Genomic DNA, 20,514 nt, shown 5'->3' with positions numbered 1-20,514 from the left:
CAGATTTGTTTCCATTAATACTCGCTACCTTTAGTCAAAGTTACTGCCTAACTCAAAAGCCTGAGGAGAATAAGTTGGCATTATTCCATTTCTCAGAGATCAATACTGTTAGAGCAGTAGGGAACCGCTTTAGAAGTCCCAAGCTCTTTGCTGGAAGCAAGTATTCCCCTTTCTAGAAGTTGGTAGGGACTTTAGCAAGCAGAAGTCGTTGATCTCAGCTGGGTTTCTTAGGCTTTTTCTATGCCGTACAAATCAACAGGTGTAGAATTTCAGTCACAAAAGTATCTTGGTTCACATCAATTTTAGAGGTAAAAGTCTCACGTACAAGTCATTGAAATTAAAAACTCGGCTTTTTGTGTCCGCTGAGATCACCTCTCTGGAGACGCATTGTAGTGTCTCCTTACAGCTATTGCAAATTAGAAGATACTTGAAACATTTCAGGTTGTTACTCTGTCTTACAAAGAAATTGAATGCACCCTGGTGAGAAAAATGCCTTAATACTTCTTTTCAAGATCTAATAGAGGGCTAAGAATTTTCTGCAAAATTGTCCTTTTCAGTATTAATAATGAGAGTAGAGTCTGTTCAGATGCATTGTCACCATCCGTGCCTTAGCCGTGGAGTGCAGAGCTATGAATGAAAAATGGGCTTAGTGTTCTCAGAGTAGTTCAATTCTGCTGTGAATTCTTTCTCACTGATGCTCGTGATTGGTTTTATTGAGAATATCTCCTTAAAATTACACACTGTGTAGCTGTAGCGCAGTACGGTTTGTATCAGCAGCCCTCCTGCTAGTCCTGCTCCCCTCGTGCCTTGGGATCCGTGTGACGGGGAGCTGAGAAGGAGCTAACAATAAATAGTGCCACTGGTTATCCAGACTACGTTAGTGTTGCCGTTTGCAGTTACTCGCAAAGCAGTTGTGAAAGAGAGAGAAATCCTCTTCTCCCAGAAGCTTTCTCTGTGACTTGGGTGTTTCAAGCTCTGTACGTCTCCGGTAGAGGAGCACGTGGCTGGTGATGGGAAGTCGTTTACACCCAGGGGCTTTGCTGCACTTCTTGTAGGTGAAGAAGAGTAGGTGAACTGATTCTCCCTTCTCACGAGCTCCATGGTTAGCTTTTTAATACTTTAATCAGGTGAGCGTACGTTACAGCAAATACTGTCTAGGGTTCATGTTAAGATTCTCCTTAGAGTAGAGAGATTGGGTTAAACATGGCAAAATCTAATTTACTTGCTCTGCACTATAAAGTTCCAGAATATTGAATGACATTTCCTGTACTGATGCAAATAAACACTTTATTACATGTTGCAACAACAGTGATTATCTTCGCATGAAGTATTTTTTGATTTTTCTTTTTTTTTGCTCTGTTGGAGCATGTGTTTTGATTATTCACTCCCAGCACGTGGAAGAAACATTGGAGTTGTTGGAGATAATCTTGAGAAAACATGGGATAAAACCTGGCTTTGTCTACTCCTTTTGCGGTTGTGAGTCTAAAGTAAAGCTGCAAATCCTGGGACGGCATCCCTGGAGCAGATGGTACTGGCAAGGATCCTCCTCAGGAAGGAATTTGAGCTTCTTACCCTATGCCAGAGACTCTAGATCAGCCTGTGCGCAGTACTGATGTACAGCTTTGTTCATCCTGCTTTTTTGAACTTGCATGTCATTTCTAGGCCTAGTTTAAAAATAGCCAAAGTATTCTCACCAAGGCTGTGTCTGAATAGATGTTTGGGGATGGTTTCTGTGTGTGTCCCACTTCTCGAATATTCACTTTTCCTTTACTTTGGACTCTTCAGTAGAATCAGCCATACTTTTATAGTGGATAATGTTTTCTTAAAATACTTTGGAGGAAATTTCCAGTTGATGGATGCCCTGGGCTTGATGCTTATCAGCTCCGGGGGTTTGTCTTGGGAACAGGAGGTCCTATTTCCTTTTTGCATTTCTGTAAAACGGTTGTGTAGTAAATTGCTCTTGCAGGCATAGATCAAATATATTCCTTATTTTAAAGCATTGACCCTGAAATGTGGCAGAACCTTTTCTATATCGCGAGGTTAGAAATCTCTTCAAGCACAGCCACACTGAAGATGGAAGTGGTTGCTTAAAGGACCTATTTACTGAAGACTGCAACAATTTCTTTTAGAAAAGCAGTTGTTAGAAGCATCTGTAAATTACTGAAGGAGAGAGGAGTGAAGGAAGCAAAATCGTATCCCTTTCCTCGGATGATTTTTCTCTGGGTTATTTTACAATATTCGAGTTTATACTTTGATGTTGTTATGGACTGCCACTTGCATCTCTGGCTCCTTCCTTTGGAAGTGCTCTTCTGACAGCGTGTCGAGTTAAGGGAGATGATAACGCTGCAGCTGCGGAGACGGCAGGCAGAGGCTCGTGGATAGGGGGAGCGCGAGAGAGGCCTCTGCTTTATGTACGAGTCTTTTTGAGTCTGCATTAGGGAAGAGTTTTTAATTGCAGACCACCGTTTTGAAACAAATTTTGCATAGAAGTTGTTCTGACAGTATTTTTAACTTTTAAGTAGCAATTGTTGATTTGCCTTTGAAATGAAAACTGTTTTACTCAACTAAAATTGTAAAAGAAACTTTGATGCCTTGGGAGAGCTGGGTACTGGGTCTGTCCATATCAGTGCATGATATTTTTTAATTGTAGGAGTCAAGAGAGGGTATCTACAGTCTCTTTGGAAACAAGTCTTCTGCCACACTCAATGCTTAAAGGATTGATATAGCAGTGTGTCTTTTATTTATTTTGTCTTTTCCCCCCCAACACAAAGAATATTTTTAGTAGTATCTGCAATACTTTTTGTCTAATTCAAAATCAGCTTAAATCCAAACCTACTTTACTTGTGATTTAGAAGTCACATTTGACGTAGTATTGCAGCACGTTGTATTTTTCATTTAAAATCCTGTAGTGCCCTCTAGTGATGTTTCGACTGTATTGTATGTACTAGGTCTGTTTTTCAGACTTGGAGAGTATTCCCATAGTTATGTTTGCCGCTGAAGAGTCATTAAAACTTTTTGTTTGCCTTGGAAGTGTCTAGCATAAGCTTACGAAGGCCAGTTCCATGTATGCATTCAGTGAAAAGCGTGCTGTCCTCGACTGCCATTTTAATGACACACTATTTCTTACAATAAATGGAGGGGGCAGAATGTGCAGACTGTTGACTATAGTTAGGCCACATCTGAACGCTCAGATGATACCAGGGCATCGCTAATGTAGCACGGTTTCTTCTGGCCTTCTTGAGTATAGGTTTGTTTACACGAGTATAAATACACATTTATAGCAGTGTGGCGTTTTCTGGTGTGGAAATGAGAGTTCGTCGCAGTGATGTTCCCTGTTTCAGAAGTGAGGTCTGTCACTTGCTACAGTATCTGAGCTCATTTCACAGAAAACCAGTAGTGAAGTGCCTAGAAGACTTAGTGGAGTTCCTTGATATTTGGCCCTTCCTGGGGCCCTGCTATAACAAATAGACTAAGTGGATTTTTGGTCAGAAGCCCTTCAAATCTGTGTTAGAGGATACCTGAAGTGCACTCTCATTAGTGGGGGAGTGGAAAACATGCCCAGGCATTTCTGTGAGATTTATTAGAGAATATTGAAGGAAAAGAAAGTTTTTCTCCTGCTTCTCTTCTCTGTTCTTCTCTTTATTTCTTTCCTTTTTGTTTTCACTGTTCAGGTGTTGCCGCCGTACTAGAAATATGGGGTCTGAAACTCCAAGTCCGCAGAACCCCAGCTGTAAGATCATGACCTTTCGTCCCACCCTTGAGGAGTTTCGGGACTTCGGGAAATACATTGCCTTCATGGAGTCACAAGGAGCTCACCGAGCAGGGCTCGCCAAGGTGAGTTGCCTTCGTTTGGGTATTGGAAGTTATCTGGAGGGCACTTTTCTGACTGTGTATCTTGAGTAAGGTATCTGTGAAATAATATCACTCGGAGGTAGTTTTCTTACATGTAGTGAGGCGGAGCACTGCTTTGGAAATTGAACTTGCTATTTCTGTGTTTTGATTTAGCTACAGAGGAAAGGGGGAGGGATTTCAGGCCTTTCATAAGAGTAAAAGAAGCTTTTATTTAAAGAAGGTCTTCACCTGTTCCCTAACGGGAAAACAAAGATGTTCCCAGCGCTTCCAGAGTTGGAATAAGGGTACTTCCAGGTCCTGATCCTGTTACTGAGATATAGATACAGATAGCTGTGGTCCTCAATGGCTGGAGGTGTGAGGTCTTCAGCTTCCCCAGTGTAGGGTAAAGGATCAAGTTTTTGAAGCCTACTTAAGTTCGGATGGTGAAGAGACCCTAAGATGTATGTTAAGTTATATCCATATGAATTGGTACAAACTTTTACTCTTCTTATGCTCTGAACTACTACCTTATGCTAGCTTGAATCTGGACCTGTAAATGTATCCTGTATACGTGTGGTCCTGAAAGGTATTTGAAAGTCTTATTTTAACCTTCAGAAAATAGCTGTCTAGCTAGGTCAGAAATCTCTGTCCATCTCTTCTCCTCATTCCTGTTTTACCCTGAAACTGGATGAAACATTAAGAGAACTCTTCATGTGAAGCTTTTGCATTTCAGTACTTTGCCTACAGGTGCTTGGAAAAAATCAGGACTAACTGAATAGAAAGATTATTTCTGTGGCTGTGTCTTGTTGCACCATAGGCTGAGAGATTCATTTGTCCTGACAAGGCAGTTGTACATGTAGTATTTAGCAGAACTTAATAAAGCAAAGCAGAGGAGAAAGGTAAAGCTGTTAGGCATAAAATAATATTTACTTTTTGTTAAAACATAGGTCAATTACTGTTTTTATTACAGTTCTAAATAGAGCTGGGTACTGATAAAAAGCTCTCTGTAAAATGTTTCCTTGTCCACTCAAGTGTACTAGCAGTTACATTCTGGGAGACCAGTAGGGTAGATTATTTTAATAAAGGCTGCTGGTGAATTCCAGATGTCATAAAGAAATGACTACCTGTAGGACTAAATCTCAGCATTTCAAGTTAATCTTTGTGTCTGGTTACTGTGACTGCAGTTCAAAACCTGTTAATGGAAGCAGAGCTCATCATATCCCAGAGGAACCGTGCCCATGAAAATCAATAACTTGTGCTTCTATTCCCATAGCTTTTTTTTGGTAAATCCATATACCAAGTTAGATTGCAGATGCATTTTCTTCATTCTGCATGCTCACTGAGTGTTCTGCCGATTGTTCTCTCTTCTTGAGCCTAGAATTGTTGGCAGCTGTTTTCTTCAAAATCAAAGCTTTTTCTTCTAGATTCAGCACTGCTTTATAGCAGTTTTTTGCAGAGCCTCTAAGGATGGGGAAAGAGTTCTGGGCATGCTCCCCGCAGTTTTCTTTTGTCCTTCTCCACCCCCTGCCCCTTTTTGTTTAAAGAGCTATTTGGAACCCTGGTGTGTCACCTACAGATACAGAAACAGCAACAGCAGTAACGCAACAGGATTGTGAGGTTTCCGAGTTTTAAAGAAGCTATCAGCCCTCTAATGATGTTAGCGAATCCTGTATTTCAGCGACTTCAGAACAGGTGGCTTGTCTTATGTGCTGGTTATTTGAGATGGTGCGGTTATTTGATATCCTAGAGCAGCAGGATGAAATACCTTCTGCTTAAATGTGTTTTTCACAGTAAAAGTTAAGCGTTTGCCTATTGTGAAGGTTTGTTTGTTTGTTTTTCTCTCCTCTTCCAGGTGATTCCTCCCAAGGAATGGAAACCTCGAAAAACCTACGATGATATAGACGATATGGTTATCCCAGCTCCTATTCAGCAGGTGGTTACTGGACAGTCAGGGTTATTCACCCAGTATAATATACAGAAGAAACCAATGACTGTGGGAGAGTACCGGCGTCTGGCTAATAGCGAGAAGTATGTTAGTGTTAAGTGTTGCGTTGTGTTGTGAACAGGGGAGTTCTGTGGAAAGCCTTTCTTTCTAAAAACAAACTGAAAAGAAAATGCAGCCAGCTTTGTTAAATCAGAAGCATTTTGGTGGAAATGGCTTTTTCTTGAAATTTTAAGTCCAGAATCTCAAACAAGTTTATAACTTGGTTGCTCTTGAAGTATCTTTGATATCTTTTTTGAATTGGTATAGAAAGATTCTTTGAAGTCAGTCTTTGGCTAAGAATATCCCTGAAAAAATGTCTTGAGACCCAAAGAAGAGCTCTCGGTTTATGAATGTTTGTCTTGAAAATGTGTTCCATTGCTGAGGTACAAATATCAGCATCTTGGAGTACCTGAGCTAATATTGGTAGCACACATGTCTTCTGAAGTGACTGGGAATATTGCAGAACACTTCAGTTAGCTGAGATAAGTTAACTCTGACGCAAGTTGCAGTTGCAGTTGCGTTCTTTTTGCCGATCCACTTTCCCAGAGCTCTGGAGTATCTAGGGTTTTAACTCAAGCAACACTGACAAACATGCATTCAACCTTCAAACATTGCTAGTAAAACATATACATGAGTGCTTTACCTGTGTTCAGTGACTTGTGTGATAGCTTAATCTCCTGCATCCTTAGGGATGGTGATCTGGTGCTTCACATAAATGCTCATGCTATTTTTTTTGTCAATAGGCACTAAGAGTTTTTGTAGAAAGATTTGAAAGGCAGTAAATTATATGAATCTAAGTAGAATTAAAAATGAAGCGCATCTTTAGTAACCTCCTGAGTGTCTCTTTTGAAAGTTACCTTTACTTTTAGAGCACTTTCAGGCTTAGAGGCCCTAGAAAATGAGAGAAGGAAGGAATTTTACTAGCTTAAGTTCCAGGACTGGAAACAAAAAGACTGGAGTTGTGTGCTTGGCTGTATCCTTGCACTACAACGTGATATTAATCCACCTTATTTTTTTCTTCAATTTCTTCCTATGCTGAATATAACATACTTTTAAGGTGTGGTAACAAGTCCAGATAATTTGTTGATATTTTGTACATTGCTTTGAGATAATTTGGTGGAGGATGCTATAAAAACACAAGGGGATCGATTTTCACTGTTGCATGTCTGCTTTTACTGTGTCTCTCCCTAGAATCTGCTGCACGAGCTACAGTTCATGTCTTTTTCCCTCCTTAAAAGTTAGGAGTGCCTATTCCAACGAGGCCTTTCACAAAGCTGAGAAATGCATGCTGCTTTTCAGTTGTTTATCAGTCTCTGATGAATGTTCCTTGAGACTTCTTAGATCCTTACCTTTTCTACATTTTTATCAGGTATTGTACTCCTCGCCATCAAGATTTTGAAGATTTGGAGCGTAAGTACTGGAAGAATCTTACATTTGTCTCCCCAATTTATGGGGCTGATATCAGCGGCTCACTGTATGATTCAGTAAGTGAAAAGTCTGGCTCTTTTTTCTATATATGTTATGGACACTGACTTTTCGTTATTGCTGTTTACTCATTAGTAGTAGTACTTCAGAATGAGTTACCAGATTTAGCAGCCTTGAAAAGGCAACTTAAATCTTTATTCTTCCCTCATTAGGAAAATGTTACTAAACTTCCATCCCTCCCCAGAGATTCAGGATGACGGAGTCAATGGAATCTATGATAATCCTTAGACTTACTAGAAAAATTAGACAAAGATTGATTTTTAGTTGAGTTCTTATGGAGCCTCTGGGAGAAGTCTCTGTAAAACTTGGATAAAAGGTTTTTGCTCCTTTGATGAGAGTATCACGTTCTTATCCGGGATATGATCAGGGAAAGTGACATAACTGGACATGCATGCAAGCTGTGGGAGAGGTAACTTCTGCAGTGTCCTGAATATGTGTTCTGTTTCCTTCAGTTTCCTTCAAGCTCTTGTACACAGAAGTTGCATAATAGGATTGACAGCCACTTCTAAAAGAATATTTCCTATTGTCCAATTACTTATATTGCTCTAAGCACTGAGGTATCAGAGTAGCAAAATACATTCTCTTTCTGCACTCCTTTTCATCTTGCTTTTCAGCTGCTTCCTTTCTATATCCCTTTACCTCCTGCTCCCTCTTTGTGTCTTTTTTTTTTTTTTTTTTTTAAGGTTGATTTAGAAAGTTTCAAGATGAGCAGCTTGAATTTCACTGTCTTACAGTTACTCCAGCAAGCAGCATGAGGCTGACATTGCTTTCATGTGTATCTGTTACTTGCATGCATACTAAGTGCACTGGGGAAAAGGGGTGGGAAGGAGATGATTAATTTCTTTTTGGAGATTTACTCTTCAGGCAATCTCAAGGTTAAAGATTTGTACCAACTTGTGTGGCTTTTCTATTTTGTACTAAAGTAGAGAAAAACAACTACTAGACTTAGAATTTCTCTTTTCATTGGTCTTTCTGTTGTAATATTTGTCAACAAAATTATCTTCCCTATTCTTTATGTGAAGTACCTAGCTGATGCAGAGGTCTCTGCCTGTCTGGCCGCATTTCAGTCTAGTGTTCATGATCGGTTGATCCGAGACGTTCTCTACATGAAGAACATACTCTAAGTGGAATATGCTAGTGAGAGAAGTGTATTTTAGTTTATCTTGTATTTATTAGTAAAACAGTACTTAATGGTAGAATATCTCAGAGTACAAATGCCTCTTTAGAGAACGCATGTAATAAGAAGCTGGTAAGTCCTTTACCACAACGTAGTGCTAACGCATCTTTTTTGTGGTTATTGATAAACATTAAGAGTAAACTGGATGGAAATGGAGGGAAATTAAAATAATGCAGATACAGGAAACCCTCCAGGATAACAGGATATTCATAACCACACTTCAAGGCATCCAAGGAGGTTGTGGGATATTCTGCAGCAGCAAGTTCTGATATGTTCCAGTGCAAAACATATTTCTTTTGAATTATAGGATGTGGAAGAATGGAATATTGGCAATCTGAACACCCTGTTAGACATGGTGGAACATGAGTGTGGTATTATCATAGAAGGTGTAAACACTCCCTACCTCTACTTTGGGATGTGGAAGACGACATTTGCTTGGCATACAGAGGACATGGATCTCTATAGTATCAACTACTTGCATTTTGGCGAGCCAAAATCTTGGTAAGTGACGTAGAACTGATAGATACTTTGCCTCTACTCAGAAACCACTGCAATATCCTTTCTTCTTCTTGACTAGGGTTTCCTGTTTTTCCCTAGGACATAATCTTGATACAAAACCAGTTCTTAATTTACAATAAAATGAAAAAAATTAATGAACATATTTGCTTTAGCTAGAACAATTGAAACTTGATAACAATCTTAAGGTGCCTTTCCATGGAAGTTTCAGCTGATCTGTATCTAAGCTGTTGTGGGCCTGTCCTACCTTTTCTTCAAGTGTGCATCTTGCCATCCCTGTTGCACCAGAAGCAGGTAGGGAGCTAGTTTAGAGAGCTGTAAAAACTAAACCAAAAAAAAAAAAAGAAAAGGAAAAAAATGGCTGGTTAATTTCCCTGAACTGGCTTGATGCCTAACTGAGCTGCCACCAATGTTCCCATAAAGAGGGGGGCCCTGACTTAAGCTGCCGTGAAACGATCTCTCTTTTATGTTGCATTTAATCCAAGTGCAGACTGGCTACAAAGGCAGTGATCCTGCTTACTTCCAGTCTACAGCAGCATGCTCCCACCATCAGGCGACCCACTGGTGAACCAGTTGAGGACACAGATTGGTGGGAGACTTCCCACTGGGTCCAAACGAGAGGAACATCCAGGAGGGAGGAGTGGGGGACTACCCTTTCCCCCCACATTTGAAAGCAGTTTTGCTTGCTTTCTTGCTAGCTTGCTTTGAGGCCTAATTCCTGACTTTCTAGAAAGAAAGAAGAACTAGGGAGACTTGTTGACATCACGATTAAAAACACTTGAGAGGTTTCGACATTTGTGGCTTCGAAAACTATGGCACAGGATGGAACGTGGCAGACAAAATGGTGACAGGAACGTGTGGACACTTTAAAAGTGCTTTAATAGCGTGCGACTGTTGTTCCTACATTGTGCTGCAGGCAGGAGACATCTGTTGCTTTAAAATTTCCATCATTTAAATATATAAATATGCTTAGAAATCCAGGGTGTTACTTTTTCATGGTTAATTGTTAGAATAACAATAAGCATTTTTTTAAACACTGTTGGTGTATAGACTGGTTTTGAAATAGCTTTCCACAGAATAAATCAATAGTTAAGGATGAAATTAGGAAGCTAGGAAATCTGGAGTAAGTGGGTTACCCAGATCCAGTATTCTATTTTCTGAAGCCTCCTATTTAAAAGTATAACCAAGGAGACTTAGTAACTCGGAAGAACTTTGCTGAAGATCTTGATGTGACTAATAAATATTGACATTTGCGTGCAAATTAAAGCTTAAATGTCACTGTGGAGCTGCTGTCATTGTGCCCTGGCACTTGCAGACAAGATCTTCCCATTTCTCTGCAATACGAGTCCCTGGTGACGCTACATATCTCTAGGCTGTTAGTGCCTGCGGGCATATAAAAGCTACCCACAGCAAAGAGGCTGTAATGAATAGATGCAGTGTTCCTTTACAGCCTTGAAAAGGAGCAGAAGGAGGGGCTGAGTCTGTAACATTCAGCCACAGTCTTGATGTGAATTTTTAAATGTTTACAACCTGCCAGAAAACCCGTTTCTCTAGCGTACCTGATTCTTTGTCTCTGTCCTTCAGGTAGGTGTATGAGGGTTTTACAGAATCACTTGTGTTATCCACATTAAACAAGTTTGACTTCAAGAAACAGATCTCTGGATTAGGAGTGAAATGTGACATGCTTTCATTTTAGATACTGTCAGGGTTTTTTTTTTTTCTCTTCGTCTTCGGAAGTGGTTCATTCAGAATTATTTTGATTTGGCCCTCATCTCCAGTAGATGGTGCCACCAGCCCAGCAGAAGCACTTGCTCTCCTTTGACCACGCAGCGCAGTGACCATCAGCAGAGCCAGTGTCCTCTTCAGTGTGGCTGTTTCAACACTTCGGTGTGCAAGAGTTAGTTTCTTTAAGAGCTGTATGCAGAATTAACCTGAGGTTTGAGTTAGGGTCACGCGATCATGGCTGTCTCCCAGCCACTCCTTTCACGCTTACATGTTATCAGTTCTGTCTCACCTGTCTTCAGCTTCCTTTTTGTTCTGAGCTCAGAATAGAGGGCTATGTCTTTCAAAAAGCAGAAGAAAGACCAGATTATCTTGAGAAGAAAAGCTGGTTACAGTGTGAAAATAATGGCTGTTCTGTTAAAAAACAAAAAACCCCTCTCACTTCGTGAGCAAAAGTTAGACAATAGAAGCTAAATGAAACATGTTTTTAACCTCTTACACAAAGTGTTTGTAGCTTGACCTGAGCTGTTTTCCTTCTTGCCTGCACCTTATGAATTCCGTGGAGGTGTGGAAGGATGATAAAGTTTGCATCAAGTGTAGTAAATTTGGCAAGTATCAGATCTTATAAGCATTAGTATCTTGAATCTTGACAGCTTTGATTTCTGTCTGATCCTCTTGAGGATTTGGGGGAGACACTGGGGAACATCCGATATTTGCCTCAGAGTGGTTTCAGTTGTTGTTTAGCCACCACTGCTTATAAATGGAATAGGACCTTCTTGTAAAGGAGCTTAAGTCTTTCAGGAATTTTTTTTTTTAAAAGGTGCTTTTTACCGTGCTTAAAAAGGAGGGGAGGATAGGATTTTTATCCAGCCGTTCCGTAGTTGTATAGGCTTTTTATGGCAACTAGTTCTGTAAACCTAGTGCTGTGGGGGGGAAGAATGAGGATTTTGCAGTCAGGCCATGTTTTTGGCAAAACATTTTCCTGTCCGACTGAGCTTTTCATATAGATGACAGACTGTATGTAACACAAAAATAGATGTATTGTGACAAGATGCCATTGCTGGTTTGGCAGGCCCCTCTTGCTGTTCCCTTAGGCATGAGGCTAGAGTATGCCATGTGCCCAAGTCATTTCTTCCTTGTTCTTCACAATGACAGCTTCTGTTAATGAGTTCTCAAGCTCTTCTGTGTACAAGCATTGGCTTTTAAGAAGTGAATCTGAACACCATTTTGAGCAGTCCTGGAACTTTTCAGGTACGTGAGCAGTTGTGCGCCTTCTGGATACAAGTGCAGTGATCGCAAAGGTCAGCTGGGGGAGCTCTTGGACTTCGGCAGAGGGATTCCAGTGGTGCAGACTGGCTTCACTCAAAGATGGCTAAAATGTTATTCTGGCACCACCTCTGTGGAAATTTCCCAGCTTCCTTCATCCTTTTTATAGACTCTTTGACTCTGACAGTGATCATCTTAGAAGCACCTCAGGGAATAACAGGAGCGTGGAGAGTTTCAAAGTCTACCACTTTGGGGTTGAGCTCTAAAATAAGAGGCAGAGTTATTGTTTGGTTGTCAGAGATATTTATATAGTGAAACCAAGCACTCTCTATATTGGTAGTATTCTGCCTCAAAATTGTCTGTTAAAAACATAACTCTTTCTTCACGTCTCTCATAAATTATTTTAGGCTACTTTAATCCAGGCTGTGCAACCAAAGCTCTGCTTTGCAGGGCAGCGAATAGGAACAGTGAGAGGCCACCAGCTCTGTTTCCTGATGAAGGCAAGGTGAGAAAGGCATTGGGCCAAATGAGGCTGCTTCCCAGACCTTGTTCAGATGAGTTCTACAAGAAATCACTCTATGTTTATTTTCTGTGACGGAGATGAAGGGTTGAATTACCTTCTCGGGGAGGTCTGGATACATTCAGACTATGAGAAGCCACCAGAGCAGAAGCAGATAGCCTGAAAAAGGAATCTCTTGTAGGTCAGGGTGGGTAGTTATTGAAGAGTTGTTTTGTATTCATCTTTCATTTCTGTCTTTGGAATTTTGGATTATACCTCTTATACAACAGGTGGTTTTTTGGGACTGTTGGGATTGGAGTTAAAATAAATGTTTGCGGTTCAACAAATGAAGATGGTTTCTTTGTACACCCTAATTAGCAGCTGCTTGGTCATACAACTGCTTGATTAATATGCGTCTCTTTCACTGCAGAGAAGTCCTGCTGCCAACACTTTCTTGCACTGTTTCTTTTCCATTAGCTGAACAGAACAAGCTGTAGCAAAATGAGTTCTTTACACAGTGCTGTGTCACTGGGGATGCAGGTTAAAAAATTCTTCAGCGTTAAGTGAAATACTCACGCAGCAGAGGGTCACCCAGTGATGAGGAAGAAGAAAGGGGGTCATGAAAGACAGCTTTTTTCTGCTTCCAGTCTCATTAAATCATGTATCTATGCCTGTAGTTGCAATGCATTTTTATCTGAAATTCTGTCTCGTTGCACAGAAGAGAATGAGCAATGTCTTCAGCCAGTATGATTGCTGCTGCACAGATAGCCCTACTGCCCCTTTGGATTATACTTGCCTCTTGCTGCTCATCTTTTCTGATACTCTGTTTCTCAGGCATGTGCATCTGGTATATGTTGTAACTACACTTTTGTTGTTTTTAACTGGAAAATCGGTGTGATAGACTTGGGAGGTAATATGGAAGGTGTGGGCGCTTTCCATCAAACATACCAGGGATTTAAGCCATTGTGTAACTTCATTTTAAGCTTCTCAGGCAGGGAGCTGCCAGATTGAGTCTCTTGCTTGCTTGTTTCTCAAATTATAATAAAATGTCCCTCTTACATTAGCAGTTTAATTATAACCTTTTCATAGTCTGTTTTCAATTTTCTCAAAAGTTTGAATGTATTTCATTTTGCAGCCCTGTATTAAACCTCTTGTGGTAGGAGTTTTTACTGTATCAATTATACATATTATGTATAATTACCTTATACATTCATATGCTGAGATCTAAAATACAGTGTATTGTCAAGTGATGCTAACAGAAGACTGATTTTTATAATGACAGAAGCAACAAAACTGAATGCCGTGTATAATACTTTATGGTTTTTATGGCATTTTTGAGGAATGTATGCGTCTCAGCCCTTGCAATTTCAAAAGTGTATTTTGAAACACTGAGATACTCAAGCGAAGCTTCATTCCCTCTCTATAGAAGTGTGTGAGTGCATGTCTGTGCTCTCTTTAGACCTTCCATATCAATTATGTAAGTCCTCTTCCTGCACTTGACATTGCTTATTGTTTTACCTTCTTGTATTGCACTAGCAGTTGTAATCACATGGATTCAGAGTGGCCAAGTAAGTCCTGTGGTCTAATACTCCGCACTTGTTGCCATCAATCTGAAGTAGGTCGGCGTTAACCTTCTTATAAGGTGGGGTGTTAAGTGATTTGCTTAAGGCCGCAGAACTGTTATCGTAGGCTCCTCTATGTGGCTCATTTAGCCAACTGAAACACAGCTGGGAGGTGAATTTCTGACCTTATAAGGTGGTATACAGTGCAGCCTGGACTATTCTGAGTAATGCTAGGAAAGGCTCTCCACGTGGAGTTAAGGCTGGTCGGAGCATTGGTGTCCCCTGGCCCTGCGGAGCAGACGGAGTACCCGTCTTTGCAGGGCTTTTTGGAGTAAAGGAATACCAAAATAGCTTTAAGTTGTTAAAAATCTTAATAATAGGAATTTGATTGGATACATTTGAGGCAGTAATGCCTCCATGTTGTTTTGTCAACGTTGTAACATCTGACTGGGTAACAAGGCTATTTTTCTCAGATATTTTGTGACTGATGTTGCCCTATGGCAAGAATATTTGATTTACATTTTCTAAATGTTAATGGACTGTTATACTGTGTTCTTTCTCTCAGAAACTGCAGGTGTTAAACTAGAGTGACACCGTGGATGGTAATTGATTTTATAAAATGTCTCTGTTTTCTTATCATGATGGATGTTTAATCTCTCTTTAATTAAAATAGGGAGCCAGCTTTGGCTTTTAAGTTATATGGTCTCCTCTCCAAAACATTCCCTCGTTGAAAGTGGATCATGCCTAATCTGTTTGACTTTGATATCACATGGTACACTTTATGCCAGAGCAGCAGTTTATGTAGAATTAAGGACAAATTACCAGAAGAATTTTACAATAACACGATTAGATGAAAAAACTGGTCACAGATAGAATTCCAGAGGTATGTTATAAAATGTAATTGTATCTTGGAAAAGTCTTAACACTGTTTACCCAAAAGCACACAGAATTACCTGGTGACTTTAGTTCAAGTATGCTAGTGTTTTTACCCTCTTTCCTCCAGTTCTCTAGCAAGGTTTCCCATGTTGGGATAAGTCTCTCTGTGGGAATCGAGGAAAACAAGTCCAGGGAAGGACTTGCTTGTAATATCTACATTTTAGTAAATTTATAGTTATCTGTTACGGATGTCTTCACCAGCAGGGAAACCTCACGTTTTTCAAGGGAGATTTAATGGGGAGATTTAAGGCAAGGCGTGATTGCTCCCCTGGGAGCAGATTGTATAAGGGAGCCCTCTTTGCTCGTGGCTGACAGCATGTACTAAAGCAGCTGCAGATATGCAAGTGCTGAGGCTCTCACTGCTGATTTTACTTTTCGTGATTGTCTCGGGGAGCATTGCAGCTGTCTTGGTCAGAACTCTTGCCCTAGCCTCCCCCCAGGATAGGAAATGTTAATCCCTGGAAAACTATCTTGGGAAAGCAAATGACCTAATACAGTCATGGAGCTTACCTCTCCAGCGTCTTTCCACCTTCATTTTCAATGCAGGACACAGGGCCCTTATCCCCGTTTCCCCCATGTGGTATTCTGCACCATCCCTCCGCTTTTAACACACTCTCACGTATGTTGCAGTTTGTTGAGAGCCTGATGTAATCTCGTTTAAAGCAGCTGGGCTTAATGTTGGATGCTGAATTGTATGGCAGCAGGGGGGAGGGCATTTGTCCCTCGCATCATTTATTGCCTTTTAACTCTTATGTTCCCTCAGGGGACCGTTGTACAGGGTGGTTGAATCACTATATTGATCAGATGTGATTATTGGGATCCATATAGCCTCGCACCCTGGAGAGACTGTGAGTTTCTTAAAACTAGATTAGCAAGAATCCCATCCACCTTTTGGCCTTGAGGGAACTGAGAACTCTGAATTCGTTACGCTATGGCTTTCCATCTTGCTCCATATACAGTTTTTTTGAGTTTTACTTTTCCTATTTCTTGGCTTTAAGGAATTTCCCCCCAAAAAAGATTCTGCAGCCTTTCCCCCGCTCCCCCAAGGTCTGCATCAGCCTTCCAGGGGAAGTACTTAAGGTTGGCTTGTTTTTAAATGTATGTGCTCATTTGCTGGTTGTGTGCTCCACTCTTGGCAGGCGAGATTTATAGCCTCGTTGGGGTGGAGTGCGGGAGATAGGAGGGGCAGGGGAAGGCCATTTGGCAGTGATGGGCTCCTTGCAGCTCACAAATTTCCTTCCAGCCTCTGCTATCCCATGTAATCTGTTTTACAGCTCTGCAGTTTTGGATGGAGAAAGAGTAGAATTTATGGTGATGTTTGATTTATAGATTAACTGCAATGCCATTTGCTCTCAGACTGATTTGGCAAAGCAAGACTCTTTTCTGTTGATGAAAGGGATAGAGGAAAGAACAGTGGTATTCATTAAAAGAAATAAAAGGAAAGCGAGATAAAGTACGACCAGGCAGAGTAGCTTTTCACTCTTCTACCTCTTCCCCAAGAAAGTGTTAGGTGAAAGCTGCTTTGGAACGGGGTTTCTGCATTGAGAATCTGTGTGCATGTTGATTTGCTCCGAGAGTCATGAAAGGAATGATAAATTGAGATGCAGAGTTGCATCCCTCTGTAATTCCCTGATAAATGGGAGCAGTGCAGTGGTGAGTTATTAATGCTGCCTTTCAAGCTTCATATACTGCAGTCATTAGTTAATCAATACAAAACACACTGTACTACTAATACTGGAACCAGCCTTCCTCCAGGCTCCCCTCGGATCTAAGGGTGCCGTTTGTCCTGGAGGTAGTGCTGTGGTGAAAGATGACGTAAGTCTCAAAAAGGGAACGGTGCTAGCTGATAGTCTGCTTTTAAAATGCAAGGACTGGCATATTGTGCAGAGACCGAATTTTATGTGACTGGAGTGGTTTTAATGCAGTTAAGTGATCAAACCAAAGTGTGCGAAGAGTAATGACCCCTGACTTGGATTATGTGGATTATTTTCCCAATCAGGTGTCTGCAACTGGCACACAGGAACAGTGGAGAGTTCTTTTAAATAGACTTAGATATTTATGTTGTTGCACTGTTATAGACAGTTCATTAAAAGATCGTTTTTCCTGATGCAAGAGAGGCACTGTGTTCTGGAAAGAAAGAGCTTGGATGCTGCCTCCCTTCATTTACCCTCATCTAGCATTAAGAGAAAATGGCATGAAGATCAAGCCAGGCTCTTGGACCATGGGAGTAACTACGGAAGTAGCCTGGGGAGGGACTGTTCCTCCGTAAGAGAACGGATAAGATGAGCTCAGTCGGCCGACTGAGCTGTTACGGTTCTGCCTCCCTCCCTCTTCCACTCGGCTCCATCCTGTACATGCTCTTTTTCTTTCTCCCCCACTGAAGTACTCCTCTCTTACCCTGTTTCTCATCCTTGTCTAAATAAACCCACTGTCAAAGACATGATATTAGTATGTAGCTTACTGTCATTTTATTTTTTGGTTTGTGCATTTTATGTCCATCTGTGTTGTGACTGTTTAGTTTGAAATTATAAACTCTTAAGAGGTTGGGGTTGTTCTGTTGGTGGTTGTATCTAACCTAGCAAAGTGGAGACCCTTCTGATTTATGGTTCATCTCTGTACCCTCCTATAATGATCTTGCAAGGTGGTAATGCTGATCTGCGGTCTCATTCTCATTTTTACAGCAATATCTTCAAGTGGGTTCCTATTCCACTGACGTAGTGTTTAATGCATGTGCTGCTCTTTCCGCCAGCACTAATAATTCATCACAGCTCAGTAGTCCCAGTCTGGATTGAGAGAAGCCTGTCTTTGATCCAAGAAGGCTCTTGCTGAAACTCATTCTTGCGTTTTGAAAATGTCTGCTCAAAGCTCAGGCCTGGTTTGAAATGAAGATCTGTGGAAGTCTGACAGTATCACAGATTGGTTTTAATAACGGAGGCTTTTGAACAGTGCACTTTGCCACTGAGACAAGACGGGAAGGAGATGTGCATCCATGCTTCATGTAACTCTCTCAGCCTGATCTGACTCGGGCCCTGTGGGAGAACAGGTTTACGGATGCTGGCTTGGCATGGCACTGAAAGCAGTGGTTGGTGAGACCAGGAGGAATGAGCAGTGGCACCACAGAGCTCTTTCTTTATTCACATTTTGTTAACACATTGGCAGAAATCAGTGGGGATTTTTCCTTTACTCAGCAGAGAAAATTGACGTTGGGTGATGCCAAGTGCAGTACAAGTATGGTTTAAAAATCACAGAATATAGTAACGACGGTACTTGAATAACACCCTGCGTCGTGTGAGTGCTCTGCAATTGTTAACTAGTTAATCTTCTCCATGTGAGACAAGTAATATATAGGCTGGGTTTCTATCCACTTCATTTCTGTCTGGATAATCAAGGTGACAAAGGGGACTGAATAGAAGAAATAAAGGAAACTTTACAGACTGTGTCACTGATCTGCGGCAAATACTTGCTGTAACACTTCTAGCTCTGATACTGGTGAGAGCTGGAGTGCCGTCTTCGAAGTAAAAGTTGCTGTAGTTCGATGAAACGATGCAGCTTGGTGGAGCAGAACGATTAGATCTTTGCCATGTTTTTTCCTCAAAAAAGGAAAAAAACGTGTGCATGTGTGGGGAGGAGGCATTGCACCTCTAGCACAAGGGATTTCCTGATCCAAAGATACTTGTCATTAGTAATGAGCAGATTTCTTTTGTTCTGCTGTAGGCAATTATCCATATTCTTTTCCGAGAGCAGTGAGCGGGAACATACATGTCCCTGTGCTCAGTAAAGGAGGCAGCTCTCACAGGCCGGTTGGTGCAAGAGAAGAGCATCTGTGATCTCCCCTTTCAGTGTGTTTGACTATTAGAGAGACACTAGCTCTCTTAATCTTTTTAGACTTCCTTCTAGCAAACACTGAATTTGGGTTCTTTCTGTTGTTCCCCTGTTCTACCATAGGCATTCCAGTTTCTCTTCAAACATTAATATAGTTGCATAGAGATTTTCCTAGACTTGAAATGTATTTCTGCTTACTGGAGGGAGAAAGCTCAGTTTATTACCTGCAGCCTGAGGATGAATTTGGTCTTCAGAGTCCTGAAACTAGGACCTTGCTTAGAAGTCAAGAGGATTGGGAGTATGTGAAATGCAATTGCGGTATCTAACACATCATCTTGCTGATAGCTTAGGTGTGTTTTCATGTTTATCTATGGAAAATTGTTAAATTTTTGTTGTGGGACAAAGGATGAAAATCCACGTTTAACTCCTTCCTGCAATAAGTGGTTAGGTGCTGTTACTATGGGGATGTTGCAAAGCGCAGGTAGCTCTGTTTTGCTCCCTGCACAAAGGTTGCAGCCTCAGGTCAAATTCTTTTTCCACGTCTCTCAGTCGTTCGTACTGCAGGCTTCCGAGATGCGCGCTCGTGCGTATAGTCTGGGCAAAGATGTATAGCTCATTTGACAGTGAAGGAAATGTTATTTTGGGATTTTCTCTTTCACTTGAATTAACTCCTTATTCCATACAATTTAGAGGAGAAATCGGTGTGTACATGCATGAAGTCATCTCTGTGCTATTGAGAGTTAAAGAAGCAGTATGGTGGCCTTCTGTTGTCCACGATGCAGAGATACTAGTTTCCTAATGGAGAAGACCAAAGTTCTCATGGTTTGGAATACAAAATCCTGGCGTCTCTCTCTTGAAGTTTCCTCTGTTAGCGTGATGCCTGCTGCTAACTAGCTGGCTCACAATGACACTTGCAGGCGGCTTGGGGAGTCTGTGCGTGTCTATATGCACCAGAGGGAATTTGTACCAGGTACTGAAATCAGCTGCCTGGTTACATTTTTTCCTCCTTGTTTCTCCAGTTGCATAGGGCTTTTTTTTTTCTTTCTTTTTTTTTTTTTTAAAGAAAGTAAGGTCTCTGAAGCATCATCTTTTCAGTTTACAGCGGTACAATATCCGCTACAAAAAGCAATGAGTAATTAATAATCTGATTACGAGTTTTAGGAAACAAACGTGATGTGAACAGGTTCTTCCAAACAAATAACAGAGAATGGCAAGAGGATAAATGGTGTAGCCATTCATCTCTGTTGAATTGTATACTAATTATCTTCTTGGCCAAAATGAATGAATAAATGATTTCATAATGCTTTTCCCAAAACACCTTTTCTTAGTAAAATACCCTCTCCATAGTGCTTATTTGCTGTCTGCATGCAGAAGTAGACTACAGGATTATTTCCTATATATGGAAAGAGAGTTGCTCCACTACGATTTTTAATTTTGTGCTTCATGTTTGGCATTTGCTGCTGTGAAGCTTACTGAACTGTTATATTGATAGTCTTTCCAAGAGCAGATGGCTGTTCATATCAACTCCCCTGTTTTAAAATAACATTTAAAAATTGCACTTGAGTTCTGGTAAAATCCTTCTTTTCCTATTCAGTGACTTTTGGGTTAGTGAAACCGTGCCACAGTAGCCAATTGTGGGGTTGTCTTACTGTGCAGCTCTTGTAGCTGTTAGTTCAGGTGTCCCTCTTGAAAATTCCCATTACCCTAAGAATAG

At 40.9% G+C, this 20,514-nt stretch overlaps 1 protein-coding gene across 2 annotated transcripts in view; it reads left to right on the top strand.

Moving 5' to 3' along the window:
- KDM4B (lysine demethylase 4B) overlaps positions 1 to 20,514 on the top strand; it is a 93,909-nt gene that overhangs the window by 9,927 nt on the left and 63,468 nt on the right. For both annotated transcript variants that reach the window (XM_064497559.1, XM_026105934.2), the window contains exons 2-5: positions 3,672 to 3,834; positions 5,684 to 5,859; positions 7,185 to 7,299; positions 8,785 to 8,978. In XM_064497559.1, coding sequence (XP_064353629.1) covers positions 3,672 to 3,834; positions 5,684 to 5,859; positions 7,185 to 7,299; positions 8,785 to 8,978 — 648 coding nt within the window. The remainder of the gene's footprint in view (positions 1 to 3,671; positions 3,835 to 5,683; positions 5,860 to 7,184; positions 7,300 to 8,784; positions 8,979 to 20,514) is intronic.

Source organism: Dromaius novaehollandiae, chromosome 25 (assembly GCF_036370855.1).
Source record: "Dromaius novaehollandiae isolate bDroNov1 chromosome 25, bDroNov1.hap1, whole genome shotgun sequence".
NCBI lineage: Eukaryota > Metazoa > Chordata > Aves > Casuariiformes > Dromaiidae > Dromaius > Dromaius novaehollandiae.
The sequence above is the reverse complement of the archived record's forward strand: the minus strand, read 5'-3'. Positions and strand labels throughout refer to the sequence as shown.